Consider the following 23,053-nt stretch of genomic DNA (forward strand, 5'->3'; position numbering starts at 1 on the left):
AAGGCAAATGAAAGTTCCCGGACATTTCTGGGGGGGAATTGCCCTAGCCCTCACCCTCCGAACCAACAGGTCCCAGACGTGCTCAATGGGATTGAGATCCGGGCTCTTCGCTGGCCATGGCAGAACATTGACATTCCTGTCTTGCAGGAAATCACGCACAGAACGAGAAGTATGGCTGGTGGCATTGTCATGCTGGAAGGTCATGTCAGGATGAGCATGTCAGGATGAGCCTGCAGGAAGGGTACCACGAGGGAGGAGGATGTCTTCCCTGTAACGCACAGCGTTGAGATTGCCTGCAATGACAACAAGCTCAGTCCGATGATGTTGTGACACGACGGACCCTCCACCTCCAAATCGATCCCGCTCCAGAGTACAGGCCTTGGTGTAACGCTCATTCCTTCGATGATAAAGGCAAATCCGACCATCACCCCCGGTGAGACAAAACCGCGACTAGTCAGTGAAGAGCACTTTCTGCCAGTCCTGACTGCTCCAGCGACGGTGGGTTTGTGCCCATAGGCGACGTTGTTGCCGGTTATGTCTGGTGAGGACCTGCCTTTACAACAGGCCTACAAGCACTCCGTCCAGCCTCTCTCAGCCTATTGTGGACAGTCTGAGCACTGATGGAGGGATTGTGCGTTTTTTGAGAAGTTGTTGTTGCCATCCTGCACCTGTCCCGCAGGTGTGATGTTCGGATGTACCGATCCTGTGTAGGTGTTGTTACACGCGGTCTGCCACTGCGAGGACGGTCTGCTCTTCTCCCTGTAGCACTGTCTTAGGCGTCTCACAGTACGGACATAGCAATTTATTTCTCTGGCCACATCTGCAGTCCTCATGCCTCCTTGCAGCATGCCTAAGGCACGTTCACGCAGATGAGCAGGGACCCTGGGCATCTTTCTTTTGGTGTTGTTCAGAGTCAGTTTTCATAACTGTGACCTTAATTGCCTACCGTCTGTAAGCGTCTTAACGACCATTCCACAGGTGCATGTTCATTAATTGTTTACGGTTCATTGAACAAGCTTTTACAATGAAGATCTGTTAAGTTATTTGGATATTTACAAATTATCTTTGAAAGACAGGGTCCTGAAAAAGGGACAAGCATACTTCCAAAGTTGTGGCAAAATGGTTAAGGACAACAAAGTCAAGGTATTGGAGTGTCCATCACAAAGCCCTAACCTCAATCCCATAGAACATTTGTGGGCAGAAGAAAAAAAGCGTGTGAGAGCAATGAGGCCTACAAAGCTGACTCAGTTACACCAGCTCTGTCAGGAGGAATGGGCCAAAATTCACCCAACTTATTGTGGGAGGCTACCTGAAACATTTGATCCTAGTTAAACAATTTAAAAACGGCAATGCTACCAAATACTAATTCAGTGTATGTAAACTTCTGACCCACTAGGAATGTGATGTGATGAAAGAAATAATAGCTGAAATAAATCACTACTATTATTCTGACATTTCACAATCTTAAAATAAAGTGGTGATCCTAAAACAGGGACATTTTATTAGGATTAAATGTCAGGAATTGTGAAAACTGAGTTTAAATGTATTTGGCTAAGTTGTATGTAAACTTCTGACTTCAACTGTATGCATTTTTACTGCTCTAATTACGTTGGTATCCAGTTTCTAATAGCAATAAGGCACCTTGGGAGTTTGTGGTAGATGGCCAATGTACCACACCTCCTGGGGCCTTATTGCTTAAAACATACCACTGGTATGACAGAAAATTACATTGTTGTTGATAACCAGTTTATAATAGCAATAAGGCACCCCCGGGTATTGGCCATATACCACACCTCCTCGGGTCTTATTGCTGAATTGATCTGCTGTTCTATCACCAGTGGAATGTCGCAGTGGTGTAAAACTACTTTAAAGTACCTCTTAAGTAGTTTTGGGGGATATCTGTACTTGACTATTTATATTTGACAACTTTTACTCCACTACATTCATTCCTAAAGAAAATAATATTATTTTTACTCCATACATTTTCCCTGACACCCAAAAGTACTAATTACATTTTGAATGCTTAGCAGGACAGGAAAATGGTCTAATTCACGTCCCAGTCATCCCTACTGTCTCTGATCTGGCAGACTCACTAAACACAAATGCTTCGTTTGTAAAGTATGGTGAGTGTTGAAGTGTGCTCCTGGCTATCCGTAGAAAAAAATGTTACCTCTAATATCATGCCGTCTGGTTTGCTTAATTAAAGGAATTAGAAATGTATACTTAATTTTGTTAAAGTAGTTTTTTGCGATTACATTTACTTTTGATACTTAAGTACATTTAAAACCAAATACTTTTAGACTCTTACTGAAGTAGTATTGTCCTGGGCAACTTTAATTTTCACTTGAGTCATTTTCTTTTAAAGTATCTTTACTTTTACTCAAGTATGTCTATTGGGTACTTTTTCCACCACTGTGAGGTCGATATAACACTGAAATTGTGAAAATTATGAAAATGCCCTTTTTGTACAAGAGTCCTTTGAAGAAATTGTCTGGAATTTCAGCCTGTTCAGGTAAGATGGACCTTTTGGCCCACATGTCACAATGTGATCTTATTATAATAGACCAATGACTGTTCATCTGGGTAAAGCCTCCAGACCATCCTATCAGGCCCATGTATATAAATATCTTCACATTAATTTCCTAACACCCACAAGATCAGACTGAGCATTTCAAACACCAAAGGAGGCTCAGGCAAATAAATTAAACATTGAGTTTTCATTAAATTAACACTCATCTATTCAACATACAGTGGTTATTTAAAAATAAAATTACAAAGACTGAATGGGGCCTTTAAGGATTCCAGCTTTAACACCCCAATACACTAATTAAGACTGCTTTTGTAAAGACGACTTAGAAATTGCACTTCATCCGACACTGGTTGAAATTCAAATTAATGTGTACGTTTCTGCACCACCTCTGCCCGCAGAGGAATTTCTTGCAAACGAAACAGCACTTGTTACAATAATGTAATCAAAGCTCACTAAATTAAATGTATCACACACACACAAAATCAGCTTTTAGAGACACTCAAGACCAGAGGGACAAAAGTGAAGAAAAATAAATTCAGGGTTAAAGAGCATTTAATAATTTTGTGAATGTTTGGTACAAAAACCATACAAATGATTCATAGTAGATAACTATTGAGCTGCATAGGAAATCATATTATAACCACATGGAATGTTCGATTAAACTGTCATTAATAAAAAACTATACATCTGTTAAGCCAAATCAGTTTTGTATAGCATAAGTTTAAGCATAACAATGTTTAGCTATAATAACTCTACATCACCACTAACATTGAATTGGTTCAATAGCTTTGACTACTGCATGATGTTTTCTGGTGTTTCTTCTTGCAGTCCGAGCAACAGTAAAGCTTTTCTCCAGAGTGAACACGCTTGTGTTCTTTTAATACTGAAAAGATATTTCAACATTCAAGGTAGTGGTGGGACTTCTCTCCAGTCTGCACACACCAATGTTGTACTAGGTGAATAATTTGCCACAGTCAGAGCAGCGGTGTGGTTTTATTCCAGTGTGTTGTATCGGATGACACTTCAAATTAGAGGAATGGGGAAAACACTTCCCACAGTCTTTACACATGTAAGGCTTCTCACCACTGTGAACCCTGTAATGCATTTTCAACTGACGTGATAATGCAAAACCCTTTCCACAACCAAGACATTTCAGACTTCTCTCCAGTATGCAAATACTTATGACTTCAGGCCTGATGTGGTGACATTTTTACCACAGTTGGAGCATTGGAACCGTTTTTCGCCAATAGGCTTGGGTGTGTGTTTGGTTTTCCAAACCGGCCACAGGAATAAGGCTGATCGTCTCTATGGAATACCAAGTCCACCTTCAAGCAAGATTTTGATATAAATAACATTCCACATTCAGAGCAGCATTACAGTTTCTCCCTAGTATGCATGCGCTGGTGGGTCCATAAGTTAGCCAGTTGGGAAAATGTTTTCCCACAGTCAGAGCAACTGTACGGTTTCTCTCCACTGTGCACTCGATTGTGTGTTTTCAGAAGAAAAGTTGATACAAATCTCTTCCCACAGACAGTGCAGTGGTGGGGCTTCTCTCCTGTGTGTGACATTTTGTGTAACCTTAATCCTCCTTTGGAGGCAAAGGTCTTCTTACACTGACCACATGCTACTCTTTCTCCAGTATGCGTGTGCTCATGCTTTCTCAAGTCTCCCAGGCCCTTGAACTTCTTCTCACACTTAAAGCAGTGGTAAGGTCTCTCTCCTGTATGCACCCTTGTATGACCAGTAATTTCATGCAAGGTTTTGAAGCTCTTGTCACAATGAATGCAGTTATAAGGTTTCTCCCCAGTGTGTATTCGCATGTGCCTCACCAAGGGACCTGAAGAGGAGAAGGTTGCATCACAGAAAGTGCAGTGGTAGGGCCTCTCTCCAGTGTGTATCCGCATGTGTACCACAAGATGTGCCTTTATGGTAAAGCCCTTCCCACAATGAGAGCATGGAAAAGGTCTTTCACCAGTATGTGACCGCTGGTGTGCTTTTACAGAGGATGCTGCAGAAAATCTCTTTCCACAGTCAGGGCAAGAGTAAGGCTTCTCTCCAGAATGAATGCGCTGGTGTATTTTAAGATTACTGAGACTGGAGAATGTTGTCCCACAGTCACGACACTGGTAAGGTTTCTCTCCAGTGTGCGTCCTCTGATGAGACTTTAAACTTGAAGCTGACTTGAATCTCTTATTACAGGCTGCACAGTGGTAGGGCTTCTCTCCAGTATGATTCATTTGATGATACTTCAGGCCCGCTGATGAGCTGAAACTCATTTCACAATCAGGGCAAGTATAAGGTTTTTCTCCATTATGAGTAAGCTGGTGAGATTTTAATGCCTCGGATCTGGCAAATCCTTGCCCACAGTCAGAGCACTGGTATGGCTTCTCACCAGTATGGATTCTTCTGTGTCTTTTCATAAGTCCTGCCGTAGTGAAGCCTCTCCCACAGTCAGGACAGGGGTATCGCTTCTCAGCGGTATGAGTTCGCCGATGTTTATTCAGATAACGTTGTGTTATAAAGTTCTTTCCACAGTCAGGGCAGCTAAAGGGTTTTTCTCCCAAGTGTCTTAGCTGATGTTCTCGTAGGCTTCCCATGTGCTTAAAATTCTTCCCACATTCAGAGCACGAGTAAGGTTTCTCACCCGTATGAACTGTCCGATGAACTCTCAAAGCACTTAAGATAGAAAAGTACTTTCCACAGTCAGAGCAGTGGTAGGACTTTCCTTTGTGCACTTTCTGATGATTCCTTAGATCTTTATAATTACTAAAACTCTTCCCACACTGTTTACAGTGGTGCATCTTAATCGTGAAAAATGTTTGTTGTTGTTTAGGCTTTACTGATGTAGAGGAGCTCTTTCTGTTCTTCGGCTGTTTGCGGCTAGGGCTCCGTCCTGTGTGATTGAAACAGTCTTGGGTTAGATAAAAGAACAGATCAATGTCTTAGGAAGTTTAATTAAAGACAGATTAATCAAGAAAATCAAGCCATGTCGATTAATCCAAAACTGTATTAGGATATTTAAATCTGACAGTATTTAGTCCAGGTTTTCAACGTCATCTTTATCTCCAGCACAATACCAGTTAACATGTGAAAACGGCACATTTCTAAGTTTTGTAGAGAAGTTCTACCCCGGTGACATCAAAAGTTAAGACACGTTGTCATGGAAATTCTACCTAAGGACACTCAAAGCCAATCTTAAATTAATAAATTGTTTATCGGAATGCTAACGAGGTCACAGTCAAACTTAGATACATAAAGTCCCGCTCTGAAGTGAGCTCTCCAAAGGCGTTCCCTATATACGGCTACATAAAAACCAACCAACATGATTTATTGGGTCCTACATGTGACTGGCTCCATCTCCTATCTTAACTTAAAGAACATATTCTGTGCATTCTGCAAAATGGTCTTAAAGACCCCCCCCCTCCTCATATCTTTACCAAGCACAAGCAGGAACCAAGGATTGTTTATGACGCAAAAGACAATATTAACATTTTCAAGATTTCCTTCACAACTTATCAAACACCATGAGATTTGCGATGATGTGGGGAGCAGGAAAATACCCTCCCTTGGGCTAGAAACTTGTTGCAGGATTTGAAAAGCACTTTTAATCTTACCTTATGTCACAGAGAAGCATTTTTTGGGGAGTCTTATCTTTTTAACCACAAACACCTTTCTCATATGAAGACATTGGTTTGGTGCCGGAATTGATCAAAGCAGGTTAAAAAGTGGAGTCTCTGTCCTTTAATCTGTGTCCATGAAAGAGGCCTACAGTGACCAACATTATGATACTGTATTGATATAGGGACCGGTTTGGGTTTTTACATTACCTTCTATACCGGAATTTGAATGTTTGGTTTGTTAAATGTGATATGCCATGTGTAATATCAATTTGTATAGTTTACTTCGCTACTTGAGTCATGTCTCTTTGCTCTTTCTCTTCTTGACACTTTCCACACATTCCTAGCCACGCCCCCTGTCACCCAAGGAGCACATTTGATGTTCCTCAGCAACAAGACATTTGCATGCAGTCTGCATGGTCAATGCAGCACATGCAACAATGTTGATGACAACAATGCTGTTTTCACTTTGCTTCTTAATATAAATCCACTAGCATTCTATAGACATACCTCCACCCTACCTGACACCCTAGACCCACTCCAATTTGCTTACCGCCCCAATAGGTCCACAGACGACGCAATCGCCATCACACTGCCCTAACCCATCTGGACAAGAGAAATACCTATGTAAGAATACTGTTAATCGATTACAGCTCAGCATTTAACACCATAGTACCCTCCAAACTCGTCATTAAGCTCAAGACCCTGGGTCTCGACCCCGCCCTGTGCAACTGGGTCCTGGACTTCCTGATGGGCCGCCCCCAGGTGGTGAGGGTAGGTAACATCTCCACCCCGCTGATCCTCAACACTGGGTCCCCACAAGGGTGCGTTCTCAGCCCTCTCCTGTACTCCCTGTTCACCCACGACTGCGTGGCCATGCACGCCTCCAACTTAATCATCAAGTTTGCAGACGACACTACAGCGGTAGGCTTGATTACCAACAATGACGAGACGGCCTACAGGGAGGGGGTGAGGGCCCTCGGAGTGTGGTGTCAGGAAAATAACCTCACACTCAATGTCAACAAAACAATGGAGATGATCGTGAACTTCAGGGAACAGCAGAGGGAGCAGCCCCCTATCCACATTGACGGGACAGTAGTGGAGAGGGTGGAGAGTTAAGTTCCTCGGCGTACACATCACGAACAAACTGAAATGGTCCACCCACACAGACAGCGTGGGGAAGAAGCCGCAGCAGCGCCTCTTCAACCTGAAGAAATTCAGCTGGTCACCAAAAACACAACAACTTTTACAGATGCACAATCGAGAGCATCCTGTCGGGCTATCACCGCCTGGTACGGGAGCTGCTCCGCCCATAACTGGAAGGATCTCTAGGGGATAGTGAGGTCTGCATAACACAACACCGGGTGCAAACTACCTGCCCTCCAGGACACCTACACCACCCGATGTCACAGGAAGGCCAAAAAGATAATCAAGGACAAACACCCAAGCCATTGCCTGTTCACCCCACAATCATCCAGAAGGCGAGGTCAGTACAGGTGCATCAAAGCAGGGACCGAGAGACTGAAAAACAGCTTCTATCTCAAGGCCATCAGACTTACTTTCTCTGGGATAGGGGGCAGCATTTGGAATTTTGGATGAAAAGCATGCCCAATTTCAACTGCCTGCTACTCATCCCCAGAAGAGAAGATATGCATATTATTAGTAGATTTAGATAGAAAACACTGAAGTTTCTAAAACTGTTTGAATCATGTCTGTGAGTATAACATAACTTATGTAGCAGGCAAAACCCCTGAGGTCACCCTCTTTTCAATTAGTTTTCATTGGGAATTCAGATTTCTAAGGGACTTGCTTGCAGTTCCTACCGCTTCCACTGGATGTCACCAGTCTTTAGAAATTGGTTGGGGTTATTCCTTTGTGTAATGAAGTACGGCCATCTTGAACGAGGGTCACTTCATGTGTACTGTTTGATAGAGGTGCGTGACCAGAAAGCATGCTTGAGTTTGTTTTTTTCCTGTATTGAACATAGATCATCCCATCTTCAATTGTATCGATTATTTACTTTAAAAAATACCTAAAGTTGTATTACAAAAGTAGTTTGAAATGTTTTGGCAAAGTTTACAGGTAACTTTTGAGATATTTTGTCGTCACGTTGCAAGTTGGAACCTGTGTTTTTCTGGATCAAACGCGCCAAATAAAATGGACATTTTGGATATACAGTGCCTTGCGAAAGTATTCGGCCCCCTTGAACTTTGCGACCTTTTGTCACATTTCAGGCTTCAAACATAAAGATGTAAAACTATTTTTTTGTGAAGAATCAACAACAAGTGGGACACAATCATGAAGTGGAACGACATTTATTGGATATTTCAAACTTTTTTAACAAATCAAAAACTGAAAAATTGGGCGTGCAAAATTATTCAGCCCCTTTACTTTCAGTGCAGCAAACTCTCTCCAGAAGTTCAGTGAGGATCTCTGAATGATCCAATGTTGACCTAAATGACTAATGATGATAAATACAATCCACCTGTGTGTAATCAAGTCTCCGTATAAATGCACCTGCACTGTGATAGTCTCAGAGGTCCGTTAAAAGCGCAGAGAGCAGCATCATGAAGAACAAGGAACACACCAGGCAGGTCCAAGATACTGTTGTGAAGAAGTTTAAAGCCGGATTTGGATACAAAAAGATTTCCCAAGCTTTAAACATCCCAAGGAGCACTGTGCAAGCGATAATATTGAAATGGAAGGAGTATCAGTCCACTGCAAATCTACCAAGACCTGGCCGTCCCTCTAAACTTTCAGCTCATACAAGGAGAAGACTGATCAGAGATGCAGCCAAGAGGCCCATGATCACTCTGGATGAACTGCAGAGATCTACAGCTGAGGTGGGAGACTCTGTCCATAGGACAACAATCAGTCGTATATTGCACAAATCTGGCCTTTATGGAAGAGTGGCAAGAAGAAAGCCATTTCTTAAAGATATCCATAAAAAGTGTTGTTTAAAGTTTGCCACAAGCCACCTGGGAGACACACCAAACATGTGGAAGAAGGTGCTCTGGTCAGATGAAACCAAAATTGAACTTTTTGGCAACAATGCAAAACGTTATGTTTGGCGTAAAAGCAACACAGCTGAACACACCATCCCCACTGTCAAACATGGTGGTGGCAGCATCATGGTTTGGGCCTGCTTTTCTTCAGCAGGGACAGGGAAGATGGTTAAAATTGATGGGAAGATGGATGGAGCCAAATACAGGACCTTTCTGGAAGAAAACCTAATGGAGTCTGCAAAAGACCTGAGACTGGGACGGAGATTTGTCTTCCAACAAGACAATGATCCAAAACATAAAGCAAAATCTACAATGGAATGGTTCAAAAATAAACATATCCAGGTGTTAGAATGGCCAAGTCAAAGTCCAGACCTGAATCCAATCGAGAATCTGTGGAAAGAACTGAAAACTGCTGTTCACAAATGCTCTCCATCCAACCTCACTGAGCTCGAGCTGTTTTGCAAGGAGGAATGGGAAAACATTTCAGTCTCTCGATGTGCAAAACTGATAGAGACATACCCCAAGCGACTTACAGCTGTAATCGCAGCAAAAGGTGGCGCTACAAAGTATTAACTTAAGGGGGCTGAATAATTTTGCACACCCAATTTTTCAGTTTTCGATTTGTTAAAAAAGTTTGAAATATCCAATAAATGTCGTTCCACTTCATGATTGTGTCCCACTTGTTGTTGATTCTTCACAAAAAAATACAGTTTTATATCTTTATGTTTGAAGCCTGAAATGTGTCAAAAGGTCGCAAAGTTCAAGGGGGCCGAATACTTTCGCAAGGCACTGTATATATAGACGGAATTTATCGAACAAAATGACCATTTGTGATGTTTATGAGACATATTGGAGTGCCAACAGAAGAAGCTCGTCAAAAGGCATGATTTATATTTTTATTTCTGCGTTGTGTCGCGCCTGCAGGGTTGAAATGTTATCTTTTGTTTACTATGGTGCTATCCTTAGATCCTTTGCTTTCACCAAAAAGCCTTTTTGAAATCTGACATGTTGGCTGGATTCACAACACCTGTAGCTTTAATTTGGTATCTTACATGTGTGATTTCATGAAAGTTAGATTTTTATAGGAATTGATTTGAATTTGTCGCTCTGCATTTTCTCTGGCTTTTGGCCAAGTGGGACGCTACCGTCCCACATATCCCAGAGAGGGTCATCACTAACATTGAGTGGTTGCTGCCAACATACTACATACAGACTCAAATCTCTAGCCACTTTAATAATGGAAAAATGAATGTAATCAATTTATCACTTGCCACTTTATATAATGTTTACATACCTTACATTACTCATCTCATATGTATATACTGTACTCTATACCATCTACTGCATCTTGCCTATGCCGTTCGGCCATCACTCATATATATTTATGTACATATTTGTATTCATTCCTTTACACTTGTGTGTATAAGGTAGTTGTTGTGGAATTGTTAGGTTATATTACTTGTTAGATATTACTGCATGGTCGGAATTAGAAGCACAAGCATTTCGCAACACTTGCATTAACATCTGCTAACCATGTGTATGTGACAAATACATTTGATACTATTAGTTTGTGTTACATCAGCAAACCTTTAGAAAGTTGCCCTAAATCTTGTTAGCCGCTAATGCTAATAGCTAATAAATGTACTGAGTAAGAGCAAACGTAGCTAGCTAATACAGCCTGCTAATACCAGTGATGGTGGAGAACTAAATCAGCATGTTTGTGCAACAGTGTCTTCTAAATCAAAGAGGAATATGCAAAGCAAGAATATATTAGCTACATGAAGTAGCTAAGCTAAAACATGCAATGTAGCCAAAGCTTATAGGATCCCCTAGGAAACAGTTATCAACACTTTAGTCCCTACCCTGTCACAATAACTCCTCCCTGGCATTTTAATTTGTAGTCATCTCAAACACTGTATTCAAAGTGTCTACTATTATATTCTAACTATAGAATTAGAATAGTCATTCCATTTCCATGATTCCAACAGTTTGCTCTATTTCGCAAGTCAAATCCTAATTGCAGCAAGACTATTTGCCCATATTGTGCAGCCCTACGTGGAAATTCTCAATTGAGCAGTGGTGAAAGTATTTTTACAAGTACTACTTAAGTAAAATTACTTTCAAGTACTACCCAAGTCGTTTTTTTTGGTATCTGTACTTCACCATTTGTATTTTTGACAACTTTTACTTCACTACAAAAAAATACTGTACTTTTTACTCCATACATTTCCCTGACACCTAAAAGGACGGGAAAGTGGTCCAATTCATGCATTTGTCAAGATATATATTTTTTACACCTTTATTTAACTAGTCAAGTCAGTTAGGAACAAACTCTTATTTTCAATGACCACCTTGTAAAAATCTGTTTTTTTGCCCCTGAACCTTGTCAGCTCGAGGATTCGATTTTGCAACCTTTCGGTTACTAGTCCAACGCTCTAACCACTAATAGTGTCTAACCAAACTGGATTAAATTTACATTTCTAGGGGCCTCCCGGGTGGCGCAGTGGTCTCGGGCACTGCAGTGCCACCAGAGACTCTGGGTTCGAGCCCAGGCTCTGTCGCAGCCGGCCGCGACCAGGAGGCCCATGGGGCGACGCACAATTGGCCTAGTGTTGTCCGGGTTAGGGAGGGTTTGGCCGGTAGGGATATCCTTGTCTCATCAAGCACTAGCGACTCCTGTGGCGGGTCGGGCGCAGTGCGTGCTAACCAGGTGCACAGTGTTTCCTCTGACACATTGGTGCGGCTGGATTCCGGGTTGGAGGCGCGCTGTATTAAGAAGCAGTGCAGCTTGGTTGGGTTCTGAGGACGCATGGCTTTCGACCTTCGTCTCTCCCGAGCCCGTACGGGAGTTGTAGCAATGAGACAAGATAGTAACTACTAACAATTGGATACCACGAAATTGGGGAGAAAATAAATACAAATAAATGTACATTTCTCACCCATCAAAGTGAACAAATGTTTTTAGAAATATTTGCAAATTGATTGAAAATTAAATACAGAAATATCTCATTATATTAATAGTCCCCCTTTGCCATGACACTCCAAACTGAGCTCAGGTGCATCCAATTTCCTTTGATCATCCTTGAGATGTCACTACAACTTGGAGTCCACCTGAGTCCGCCAACTCAAATTGTTTGAAGATGATTTAGAAAGGAACACACCTGTCTATTTAAGGTTCTACAGTTGACAGTGCATGTCAGAGCAGAAACTACACCATGAAGTCCAAGGAAATGTCTGTCGATCTCCGAGATAGAATTGTGACGAGTAATATCTGGGGAAGGGTAGAAAACAATGTCTAGTGTTGAATGTTTACAAGAGCATGGTGGTCTTCGTCATATGGAACTACCCAGACTCTGCCTAGAGCTGACCGTCCGACCAAACTGAGCAACAAGGACCTTGGTCAGGGAGGTGACCAAGAACCCAATGACCAGTGTTCCTTGGCTGATATGGGAGAAACTGTCAGAAGTACAATAGTCTCTACAGCACTTCACCAATCTGGGTTTTATGGGAGAGTGGCCAGACGGAAGCCACTCCTGAGAAACAGGCACATGACAGCACACCTGGAGTTTGCAAAAAGGCACGAGAGACAGGCAAAAGATATGGTCTGATGAGAGACAACTTGTACTTTTTCGGCCTGAATGCAAAGCGCTACGTCTGGAGAAAACCAGGCACAGCTCATCAACCGTCTAACACCATCCCTACCGTAAAACATGGCGGTGGCAGCATCATACTATGGGGATGCTTTTCAGCAGCATGGACTGGGAGACTGGTAAGGAAAAAGGGGACAATGAAGGGGGACAATTACAGGCAAATCCTTGATAACCTGCTTCAAAAGGTCAAAGTATCTTAGACTGGGGTGAAGATTTACATTCCAGCAGGACAATGACCCCATGTATACAGCCAAAGCAACATTGTAATAGCTTCAGAACAATATACAGAAAATGCTGAATAAGTCAAGGGGTATGGATACTTTCTGAAGGCACTGTATTATGAAGGATACAACCTTCTGTCTCTTGTAACAGATATTGCAGTTGCACAAGTCCCTACACATCGCATTGAAGAAAACTATGCGTTGTGTGATGTAGGCTAATCTTTATAGTTGCTGCCATATCAAAGCCACCAGCCAGACGTGCCTCCTTCTATAGCCAATGTTTGCAATGATGTCTGTATCTTGCCTGTGTTTGATATGCTGCCAGGATACATGCATGTATCTCCCCACAAAAAAAACTGTTTAAACCACACACAGGCCCAATAACTGCTACTTCGCCTTTCAATGATCACGAAAGTACAGTGGTTGCTCCTTTAAAAGTTGCCATACTGCAGCACACAATGCAGGCTGCTGCAGCATTCTGTGGCATGTTGTCAGCCATTTTTTCTGTGAAAGCAAGTTAGTGCTAGTTTGACCACCAGATAGCATCTGAGAAGCATTTGATAGTCTTCCAAATAGGCATTAGCAGAGAACTTAAAAGCTTTTTTTGTAATAACATAGTACAGTTGAAGTCGGAAGTTCACATACACCTTAGCCAAATACATTTGAACTGACATTTAATCCTAGTAAACATTCCCTGTCTTAGGTCAGTTAGGATCACCACTTTATTTTAAGAATGTGAAATGTCAGAATAATAGTAGAGAATTATTAATTTCAGCTTTTTTTTCTTTCATCACATTCCCAAGTGGGTCAGAAGTTTACATACACTCAATTAGTATTTGGTAGCATTGCCTTTAAATGGTTTAACTTGGGTCAAATGTTTTAGGTAGCCTTCCACAAGCTTCCCACAATAAGTTGGGTGAATTTTGTCCCAATTTTGTCCCATGGCTGGTGTAACTGAGTCAGATTTGTAAGCCTCATTGCTCGCACATGCTTTTTCAGTTCTGCCCACAATTTTTTTTTAGGATTGAGGTCAGGGCTTTGTGATAGCCACTCCAATACCTTGACTTTGTTGTCCTTAAGAAATTTTGACAACTTTGGAAGTATGCTTGGGGTCATTGCCCATTTGGGACCAAGCTTTAACTTCCTGACTGATGTCTTCAGATGTTGCGTCAATATATCCTCATGATGCCATCTATTTTGTGAAGTGCACCAGTCCCTCCTGCAGCAAAGCACCCCCACAACATGATTTTGCCACCCCCGTGCTTCACGGTTGGGATGGTGTTTTCGCACCAATGTACGTTCATCTCTAGGAGACAGAACGCATCTCCTTCCTGAGCGGTATGACGGCTGCGTGGTCCCATGGTGTTTATACTTGTTTACTATTGTTTGTACAGATTAACGTGGTACCTTCAGGCTTTTGTAAATTGCTCCCAAGGATGAACCAGACTTGTGGAGGTCTTGGCTGATTTCTTTTGATTTTCCCATGATGTCAAGCAAAGAGGCACTGGGTTTGAAGGTAGGCTTGAAATACATCCACAGGTACACCTCCAATTGACTCAAATGTCAATTAGCCTATCAGAAGCTTCTAAAGCCATGACATCATATTCTGGAATTTTCCAAGCTGTTTAAAGGCACAGTCAACTTATTGTATGTAAACTTCTGACCCACTGGAATTGTGATACAGTGAATTAAAAGTGAAATCTGTCTGTAAACAATTGTTGGAAAAATGACTTGTGTCATGTCATGCACAAAGTAGATGTCCTAACCGACTTGCCAAAACTATAATTTGTGGAGTGGTTGAAAAATAAGTTAATGACTCCAACTTCAACTGTCTATGGGCTTAATTAATTTGATTCATATTATGGTGTTTCTATTCGAGAAAAACGAAACCCTCGGGGGTTTCCTTTAGGATGGCATGGAAAATATGGTGCTGTACAACGTGACGGTCAGGAGAAAGCTACATCATAATAGGATTCTGAATTGTTTGCCATCATTAGACAACTTTGTTCCAATATTTCTGTAAATCAGTGATATTTATTCCCATAGTAATTTGTTATGGATCCATAACTACATCAACATCTGCATTTTGAAAGAGTTATGATTATTTTATTAACGAAATCATAAAGAAGCTTGTGAAGAAATACAGTACTGTACATGCTTTTACATTTGGAAGCATTTAAAGCATTTTGAAGATATAAGCCACCTGCATTTGTTTATTAGGCGACTGTGCAGTGTGACAAGTAAACATAGCCTACAGTACATACTGTAGTAAACATGGGAAAGTGCCTAATTCCTTACATAAGGGAGAGCAGGCCGTGTCCAGACTTTCTCGGTGACCTCAAGTACTCATTAACCTTGTCTTTAATGCGTATGAGACAGTATTAATGAACACCCGGAGGTTCACTGGTAAGCCATATTTGCCTTGGGATCCATCCCAGTTCTCGTGGTCTCTTCGGTTACACATCCTTGGAACAGCATAACGGCACCAGCCACTGTTCACCTATTGATTGCGCTGCGGATAATGCCAGTTTGTTTTTAAAATGTAACCTTTGTTTAAACTAGGCAAGTCAGGTAAGAATAAATTCTTATTTACAAACGTCTACCCCGGCCAAACCCGGATGACACTGAGTCAATTGTTCACCACCTTATGCCAATCCCAATCACGGTCGGATGTGATACAGCCTGTATTCGAACCAGGGACTGTAGTAAAGCCTCTTGCACCGAGATGCAGTGCCTTAGACCGCTGCGACACTCAGGAGCCATGACCAATTAATATATATTTTTTTCCCCAGAACATTAACCATCTGTAGGTAGATGTGGAAAGGCAGATACAAATGATTTGTTGCAGGTTGGGGAGGGGGGGTCACACCTAGTTCGGCTATTAGACAGTTCTTTAGTAAAGGTTGAAAAAAAGCTTGTGAAAAACGAATAATAATACTTTTCCCCCTTTCCACATGTTAAAGATTACAATTGATAGTGTTTTTAGCCAGTCGGCCACAACCCCAATTAATACATTTGGGCTCAGTCGATAGCGTGCTGTACTTCAGACCAGAATGTTGAGGGCTTGAAACCGGACGCAAAACGAATTTCTCCAACGATAACAGCGTGATGTATGGGCGTAATCGGAGTTTGACAGCCGTCAAACATCAAGCATATCACATGTCAAGGGATGACTACAACACAAACCCAGCTACATGGGCGTGAACATTAACATTCTAGCAATAGTGTCTTGGAGTTGAGTCTGGATATGCAAATTATACACACTTACATGCTGTGATCAGAACATTCCAAGATCAGAATGACAGTTTTATTGCAGCAATTCAATAAAAGTGGATAAAGCTAAATGATTACATCCTACAAGGTTTTTCAACCCCGTTGTGAAGTATTGAACAATACAGTTGGTTTGTCTACACAGAGGCAAATAATTATTTTCTAAATTCAAAAGGAGTTCATCTGAATACAAGGTCATTCAATATCTGATGACTTGCTTGTTGTTTTTGCTGTGTGTTATCACTGGCGGGGATGTAGACAGTATAGGCCTATTCTCAGAACATGTTCTTTAGAATCTTCAAACATGCTTATGTTGCAATACTGTTACGACACCAAAGCTTGTATGAACATGTTGATCACAGGGCCGTAGCCAGGGTCTGAGTTTTAGTGAGGTCCAAATATAGATATTTAAGTTAAAGCTCATTAACTGCATTTCTATACAATTTAAAAACTCAAAAATGCTTTCTGTTCCCAGAAAAATGTGAACAAATAAGTTTGATTTACAGCTATTTTCCTGAAATTCTACACATCTTGCCATGACTTATGCCATGTTAATATGATATCTTAGTGAGAATGACTAACAAAATTAAATGGGGGGGCCCCCTTGGAGGTCAATGCCCTGCGTGCCCAGCCAGTAATTCGGCCATGATTACAACAAGGTAAGATAGCTTTTAAAAAATGTTAACAGACATGGACTAATTGAGTGACAACAAGAGGAAAACTGCTGATGCACAACCAATCTTCAAAATTGCACTTTGTGTATTCTACTATTCTAACTATCAACAGTTCCCCCAAAACTATGTATTAGATTTTTGATTCTGAAAAATGACTGAGGTCCGGACATCGGTTTCCTCATATGTAGCTACAGCCCTGGTTGAGCATGTATTTTGTGTATAGCTGCATCTAGCCTAACACGCACACCACACTGGCCACGTTGAGTGACCGAGAGTTGCTAAATAAATGTGCACATACATCAAATAATTTTACACACACTGCTCACATGCATTAACGAGCATCTTCATAGCCATAGCTTGGTTCTATTGGAGATGCACCACAAGTCCCCTCCTTACTGGATATCAGGAAGATTTAAACCCATGTGGGTTTAACTAACTAAAAACTAGGTTTGCCTTTATCTGTGGATTAATTATCAGAGTGGAGGAACACACTTGTGTGACTCCTGGTAAGATCTCTACAAAGAACAAGCTAATAAGTGGACCACATGCATGTCAGATAAAATAACTCAATGTTCCTTAACTCTTCTTGAACTGCCCTGTTGGACTGCAGCTGTTAGCAACAGCTGTATTGATCTGCCCCTAAATTAATATATTTGATTCACAATCGATTTTGGTAATTTAACTTGCGTGTCATGATTAGAGCTCGACCGATTAATCGGAATGGCCAATTAATTAAGGCCGATTTCAAGTTTTCATAACAATCGGTATTTATGGACACCAATCATGGCAATGCACTCCACGAGGAGACTGCGTGGCAGGCTGACTACCTGTTATGCGAGTGCAGCAAGGAGCCAAGGTAAGGTGCTAGCTAGCATTAAACGTATCTTATAAAAAATAATCAATCACTAGTTAACTACACAGTTGATAATTTTACTAGTTTATCTAGCATGTCCTGCGTTGCGGTGTCTGTTAATTTATCAATGAATCACAGCGTACTTCGCCAAACGGGTGATTTAACAAGTGCATTCGCGAAAAAATGCACTGTCGTTGCACCAATGTGTACCTAACTAACCATATACATCAACGTCTTTCTTAAAATCAATACACAAGTGTATATTTTTAAACCTGCATATTTAGTTAATATTGCCTGCTAACATGAATTTCTTTTAACTAGGGAAATTGTGTCAATTCTCTTGCATTCTATGCAACAGAGTCAGGGTATATGCAGCAGTTTGAGCCGCCTGGCTCGTTGCGAACTGTGTGAAGACCATTTCATTCTAACAAACACAGCCATCTTCGCCAAACGGGCGATGATTTAACAAAAGCGCATTTGCGAAAAAAAGCACAATCGTTGGACGAATGTACCTAACCATAAACATCAATGCCTTTCTTAAAAATCAATATTTTTTAAACTTGCATATTTAGTTAAAAGAAATTCAGGTTAGCAGGCAATATTAAACTAGGGAAATTGTGTCACTTCTCTTGCGTTCATTGCACGTAGAGTCAGGCTGTATGCAACAGTTTAGGCCGCCTGGCTTGTTGCGAACTAATTTGCCAGAATTTTACGTAATTATGGCATAACAATGAAGGTTGTGCAATATAACAGCAATTTTTAGACTTATGGATGCCACAGAACGGTTGGGGTGGATGAATCAGAATTAGTTGGGTAACATAGATAATTAAGATGTTTTAGTTGCATAATATGCCTATGTGAGATACTTGTCATTAGAATGTATCCCTTTGGACTCTAGTGTTGGCAGTTGCACTTTTCCCTCAGCTAGGGCTCAGTCACTTGGGGCCCAGAGAGGGGAGAGGTCAGGCTCGTCTTTCACATGTCCCTGGTGCTATGCAGAATATCAGAAAGGGAAGAGGGCAGGAGGGAACATTGTCTTCATATGTGAATGTGTCTTTACCTATTCTTAAACCATGTGAAGGGAAGGCGTGATTAATGGGGAACCAATTACTTGTCTCCACAATGTCTGTGCGCAAGTCACTCCCCTCAGTGAGCTTGTCCAGGAGTGGGGTCAAGAGGGGGTTTACTTGAGAATCTAAAGTTGACAATTGGTGTTTTTGTACTATGAAGTACCAGGAACGAGATTAGAACCTCATTTTAGGGACCAAACTGAATGATAATGTATAGTGAATGCTATCTGGCTATAGGATACTCCTCTCTCAAGTAAAAGTCTTTCTTTGTGAACAGTTCCTAAATATCTGTGGTTTGTCGTGTCAAAGGGGGGTGGATCTTTGCTATAAAAGATCTCAGTAGCCATTGTGTTGACACTCAACAGTTCATTAGAAATGGCAAATCGTTGAAAGTCAAGTGCTAATGCAGATGTAGTTTAAGTATAACTGACTGGTGTGTGAAGTTCTCTCTCATGTGGTAATACGGTTCCGTATTTCACTGAAATAATAAACATTGTTTTTTTACAATGATAAGTCATTGATATGGTCAAATCCGGAAAATAAGGCACATTTCTGTGTGTTATTATATTATAATTAAGTCTATGATTTGATAGAGCAGTCTGACTGAGCGGTGGTAGGCAGCAGCAGGCTCGTAAGCATTCATTCAAACAGCACTTTACTGTGTTTGCTAGCAGCTCTTCGCAATGCTTCAAGCATTGCGCTGTTTATGACTTCAAGCCTATCAACTCCCGAGATTAGGCTGGCAATACTAAAGTACATATTAGAACATCCAATAGTCAAAGGAATATGAAATACAAATGGTATAGAGGGAACGGTTGGGGCGGATGAATCAGAATTAGTTGGGTAACATAGGCTGTCATTGAAAATAAGAATTTGTTCTTAACTGACTGGTGATGTCAGCATGCAATTCCTCTTGAAAAAAATAACATGCAATCAACTTATGCTTAATAGCCTGAGGCGATTAAACATGTCGACATGCCTTTTGTGTACAACATTCACTGTCGATCAAGGAGGAGGAGGAAGCGGCAGCGAAGCACGAGCAGCCCCCGAGCAACAGCTACGTAAGTAGCGGAGTAGGCAGCAGCTACGTTAAAAAAATTAATCCTGCACATGCACAGAAATCTCAGTATCTTTAACCAAAGAACCTTCGGGTTCCAGAAAAATCTGCAAAAATAGTCACGCCATATAAAAAAACGGTAATGATCAGATGGCTTCGATTCAAAACAATGGAACAATACAATGAAATCTGTTAACTCTTATTATATCTTCTAAACTTAAGGCACAATAAATACTTTCCAAGCACTTTTATCTCACAATTGTTATAAAGAACACAACTTAAACAGAATACCCCAAAAATATATATATTTAGACCCAGTTTGGCACATTGAATTGGCTGCTTTACACACTACTTCATAACAAATACACTTACCAAGAGGAATTGAAGCCTCAAATCCATTCTCCTCTCTTTCACATTGTCTGAAACGGTCTCCCAGTAAATTCCTGCAGTCCTCCAGTTTCACTGAAACCTTTCTAAGAGTCGGCAGGGGCGGTTTGTCTTTTGCGTGATGGGGCGGAGTTATGCTGAAGTTGTCCTTACAATCCTGGAGTGAAGGGCGGGAAAAACATTTACTGTAAGTAATCTACAGCGCTCTCCAGAATCATTTGGGCTGTATACTCCTGTAGAAAATGGAGACACCAAAAGCACAGCAGGTATATTTCATACTGTACATAAACTTATTGTGAAAGTATCATTCGAAGAGGATTATATTCATTCAGATGAGATGTCAGGGCTAACCATGCAGATGGAAAGACGCCATAATGGCACGGACACAATGAGACATCTGTGACAGCATGGGCAGAGCCATTAAGGCCATCTGCATTTTAAAGTATTACATTTTCTTCACAATTGGCTGATCCCTTCTGATGACCTGGTAAGACAATCTAACTTAGCAGGCGTAAAAGAAATGCCTGAAACTAGATCCCCCCCCCCCCCCACATTCTGGTCTTGACGAGAATAAAATAACTGTCGGGGATGATCTCTTCTGCATTGTTCAACCAATCCAGTAAATGTGGAGGAGGAGTTAATATTGTCGCCTTGTTAAAGTCCAAAAGCAGTAGTCGCGTCACAGGGTCTCTTCCATTTCCCTGAAAACCGGAACACCTGGTTGTTGACGACCAACAGGGTAGGTTAGACATGACTAACAGGGTCACCAGGAGGGATCAGCCAATAAAGTTGGAAGTCCCACCCAGTTGACGACATTAAAACGGTGGAAGCCCTCAATAGATAGCAATGGTAATGGTGTCTTTTTGTAGGCACCAACTCCGCCATGGTTTAAAAGCCTATGGGGAGGGTTTTGGGATAAACAGCTAAAACAATCTGAGGTTAATAGACAATTAAAATATTTTATACTTTTAGTTCTATGAGATAATATCAGTCAGTTAACATGACCTTTATGAATTATGAAGCCTGTGCTTTTTTTGGATTACAAAAAATGCTTCAAAAATGTAAAACAAGTGATGTATGAGATCTTCATAACTTAACATTTTGTTCTATGTGATCATCTTCATCAGCTAACATCACTCGTTTTACATTTTGAAGCATGTGTAATAAAAAAAGCACAGGCTTCATAATTCATAAAGGTCATGTTAACTGACTGATATTATCCCATAGAACAAAACATAACATCTTCTAAACGTCTTAACCCCAGACATTTTTTGGGGCATTTATCCCAAAAACCTATTCTTTCCCCATTTGAATGGCTGAACGAACCAGAGATAACCCATTTCCCACTTTTTAGGACTACAAGCTGGCGAGCTCTGTGGCACTGTCTGTGCCAAAATGCCAGGGTTTCCAAAACTTGGTCCTCAGGACCCCAAGGGGTACATGTTTTGTTTTTTGCCCTAGCACTACACAACTGATTAAATTATCAACTGATCATCAAGCTAAAGCCACTGAAGGCCTCTATCATTCTCTATGGGGCTAACAACCTTTGAATATATATATATATATATCAAATCTATGCTAACTTATGTTCTGTTAATTACTGATGTCCCCTTTAAGGATGGAGCACCCTTGGTCATGCGCAGTGTTGTTCTATGTTATTCTGGTACTAACCCGTTTGAGTAAATGTGAAGCTCCAGTTCAATTGCTTGTATTCAGAGTCTTATTACATAAATAAGTACTAAGTGTTAAGACACTACAATGGCGACGAGGATGATTACCTGCAGTGTGCATCACGAATACAGATGGAGTTCGTAGGAAGAGAGGAAGATTTTGACCCTGTAGCACAACAGCTAGCAAGCAGTGAAGACGAGGGGAGAGCTGACGAGAACGAGGCGGCAGATCAAAGACCCGTGGAGCCGGAGGTAAAGAGAATGGCTAGCATCGGAAAAATATATGTGTTTGATGACACGCAAGAAAACTGGGCAACTTACATTGAACGACTGGAACAGTACTGCATTGCAAACGACATTGCTGATAACAAAAGAGTACCAGCGTTGTTGAGTTTAATTGGCCCAAAAACATACAGTTTGTTAAGAGATCTGACTGCCCCTCTGAAGCCCTCAAATAAAACATTCACAGAGATTGTGGAGATATTACAAAAATCACCTAAACCACTCCTCATCGCGGAACGTTTTCCTTTCCACAAGCGAGATCAGAATGAGGGGGAAGGTGTTAGTACATATGTAGCAGAGTTAAAGAAACTGTCTGAACATTGCCAGTTTGGAGAGAACCTAAACATGAACATATTCAAAAACGTTTGCTCACAGAATCAGAGCTCACGTTTGCAAAGGCGGTTGAAATTGCTGTGGCTATGGAAATCGCGGCTAAAGGTGCATTTGAGTTGCAAAGTAAAAGAAGTACTGACCGGTCACAAATTTCCCTGCACAAGTTCTCACGCAGCCGACAGCGCCCCCGTGTGGCCGAAAAATGCAACAGGTGTGACAGATGGTCACAGAGCAGAAGACTGCCGTTTCAAAGACGAAATTTGTCACAAATGCAGTAGAAGGGGGCACATTCAAAGAGAATGCAAAGCAAAATTCAGTCACAACAGGAAAACTGAGAAAATTAAAGGGTCTGTGAATGCACTAGCAGAGAACAGTGGCAGTGATTCAGATGAATGATTAATTGGTACAATGGAGTTAAACACAGTGACTTCTCC

The 23,053-nt window shown here is 41.3% G+C and overlaps 1 protein-coding gene across 3 annotated transcripts in view; it reads right to left on the reverse strand.

The window, feature by feature from the left end:
* Positions 1–23,053, reverse strand: part of LOC110498084 (gastrula zinc finger protein XlCGF57.1) — a 37,365-nt gene that overhangs the window by 11,026 nt on the left and 3,286 nt on the right. For 2 of the 3 annotated variants that reach the window (XM_021574658.2, XM_036955025.1), the window contains exons 3-4: positions 20,320–20,491; positions 3,065–5,423 (exon numbers count right to left, since the gene is read on the reverse strand). In XM_021574658.2, the coding sequence (XP_021430333.2) occupies positions 3,904–5,423; positions 20,320–20,491 (1,692 nt within the window). In that variant the 3' untranslated portion in view covers positions 3,065–3,903. Of the gene's footprint in view, positions 1–3,064; positions 5,424–20,319; positions 20,492–23,053 lie in introns of those variants that run through there. The other variant, XM_021574660.2, reaches the window with a different exon arrangement.

The sequence above is a fragment of the Oncorhynchus mykiss genome, chromosome 19 (assembly GCF_013265735.2).
Source record: "Oncorhynchus mykiss isolate Arlee chromosome 19, USDA_OmykA_1.1, whole genome shotgun sequence".
NCBI lineage: Eukaryota > Metazoa > Chordata > Actinopteri > Salmoniformes > Salmonidae > Oncorhynchus > Oncorhynchus mykiss.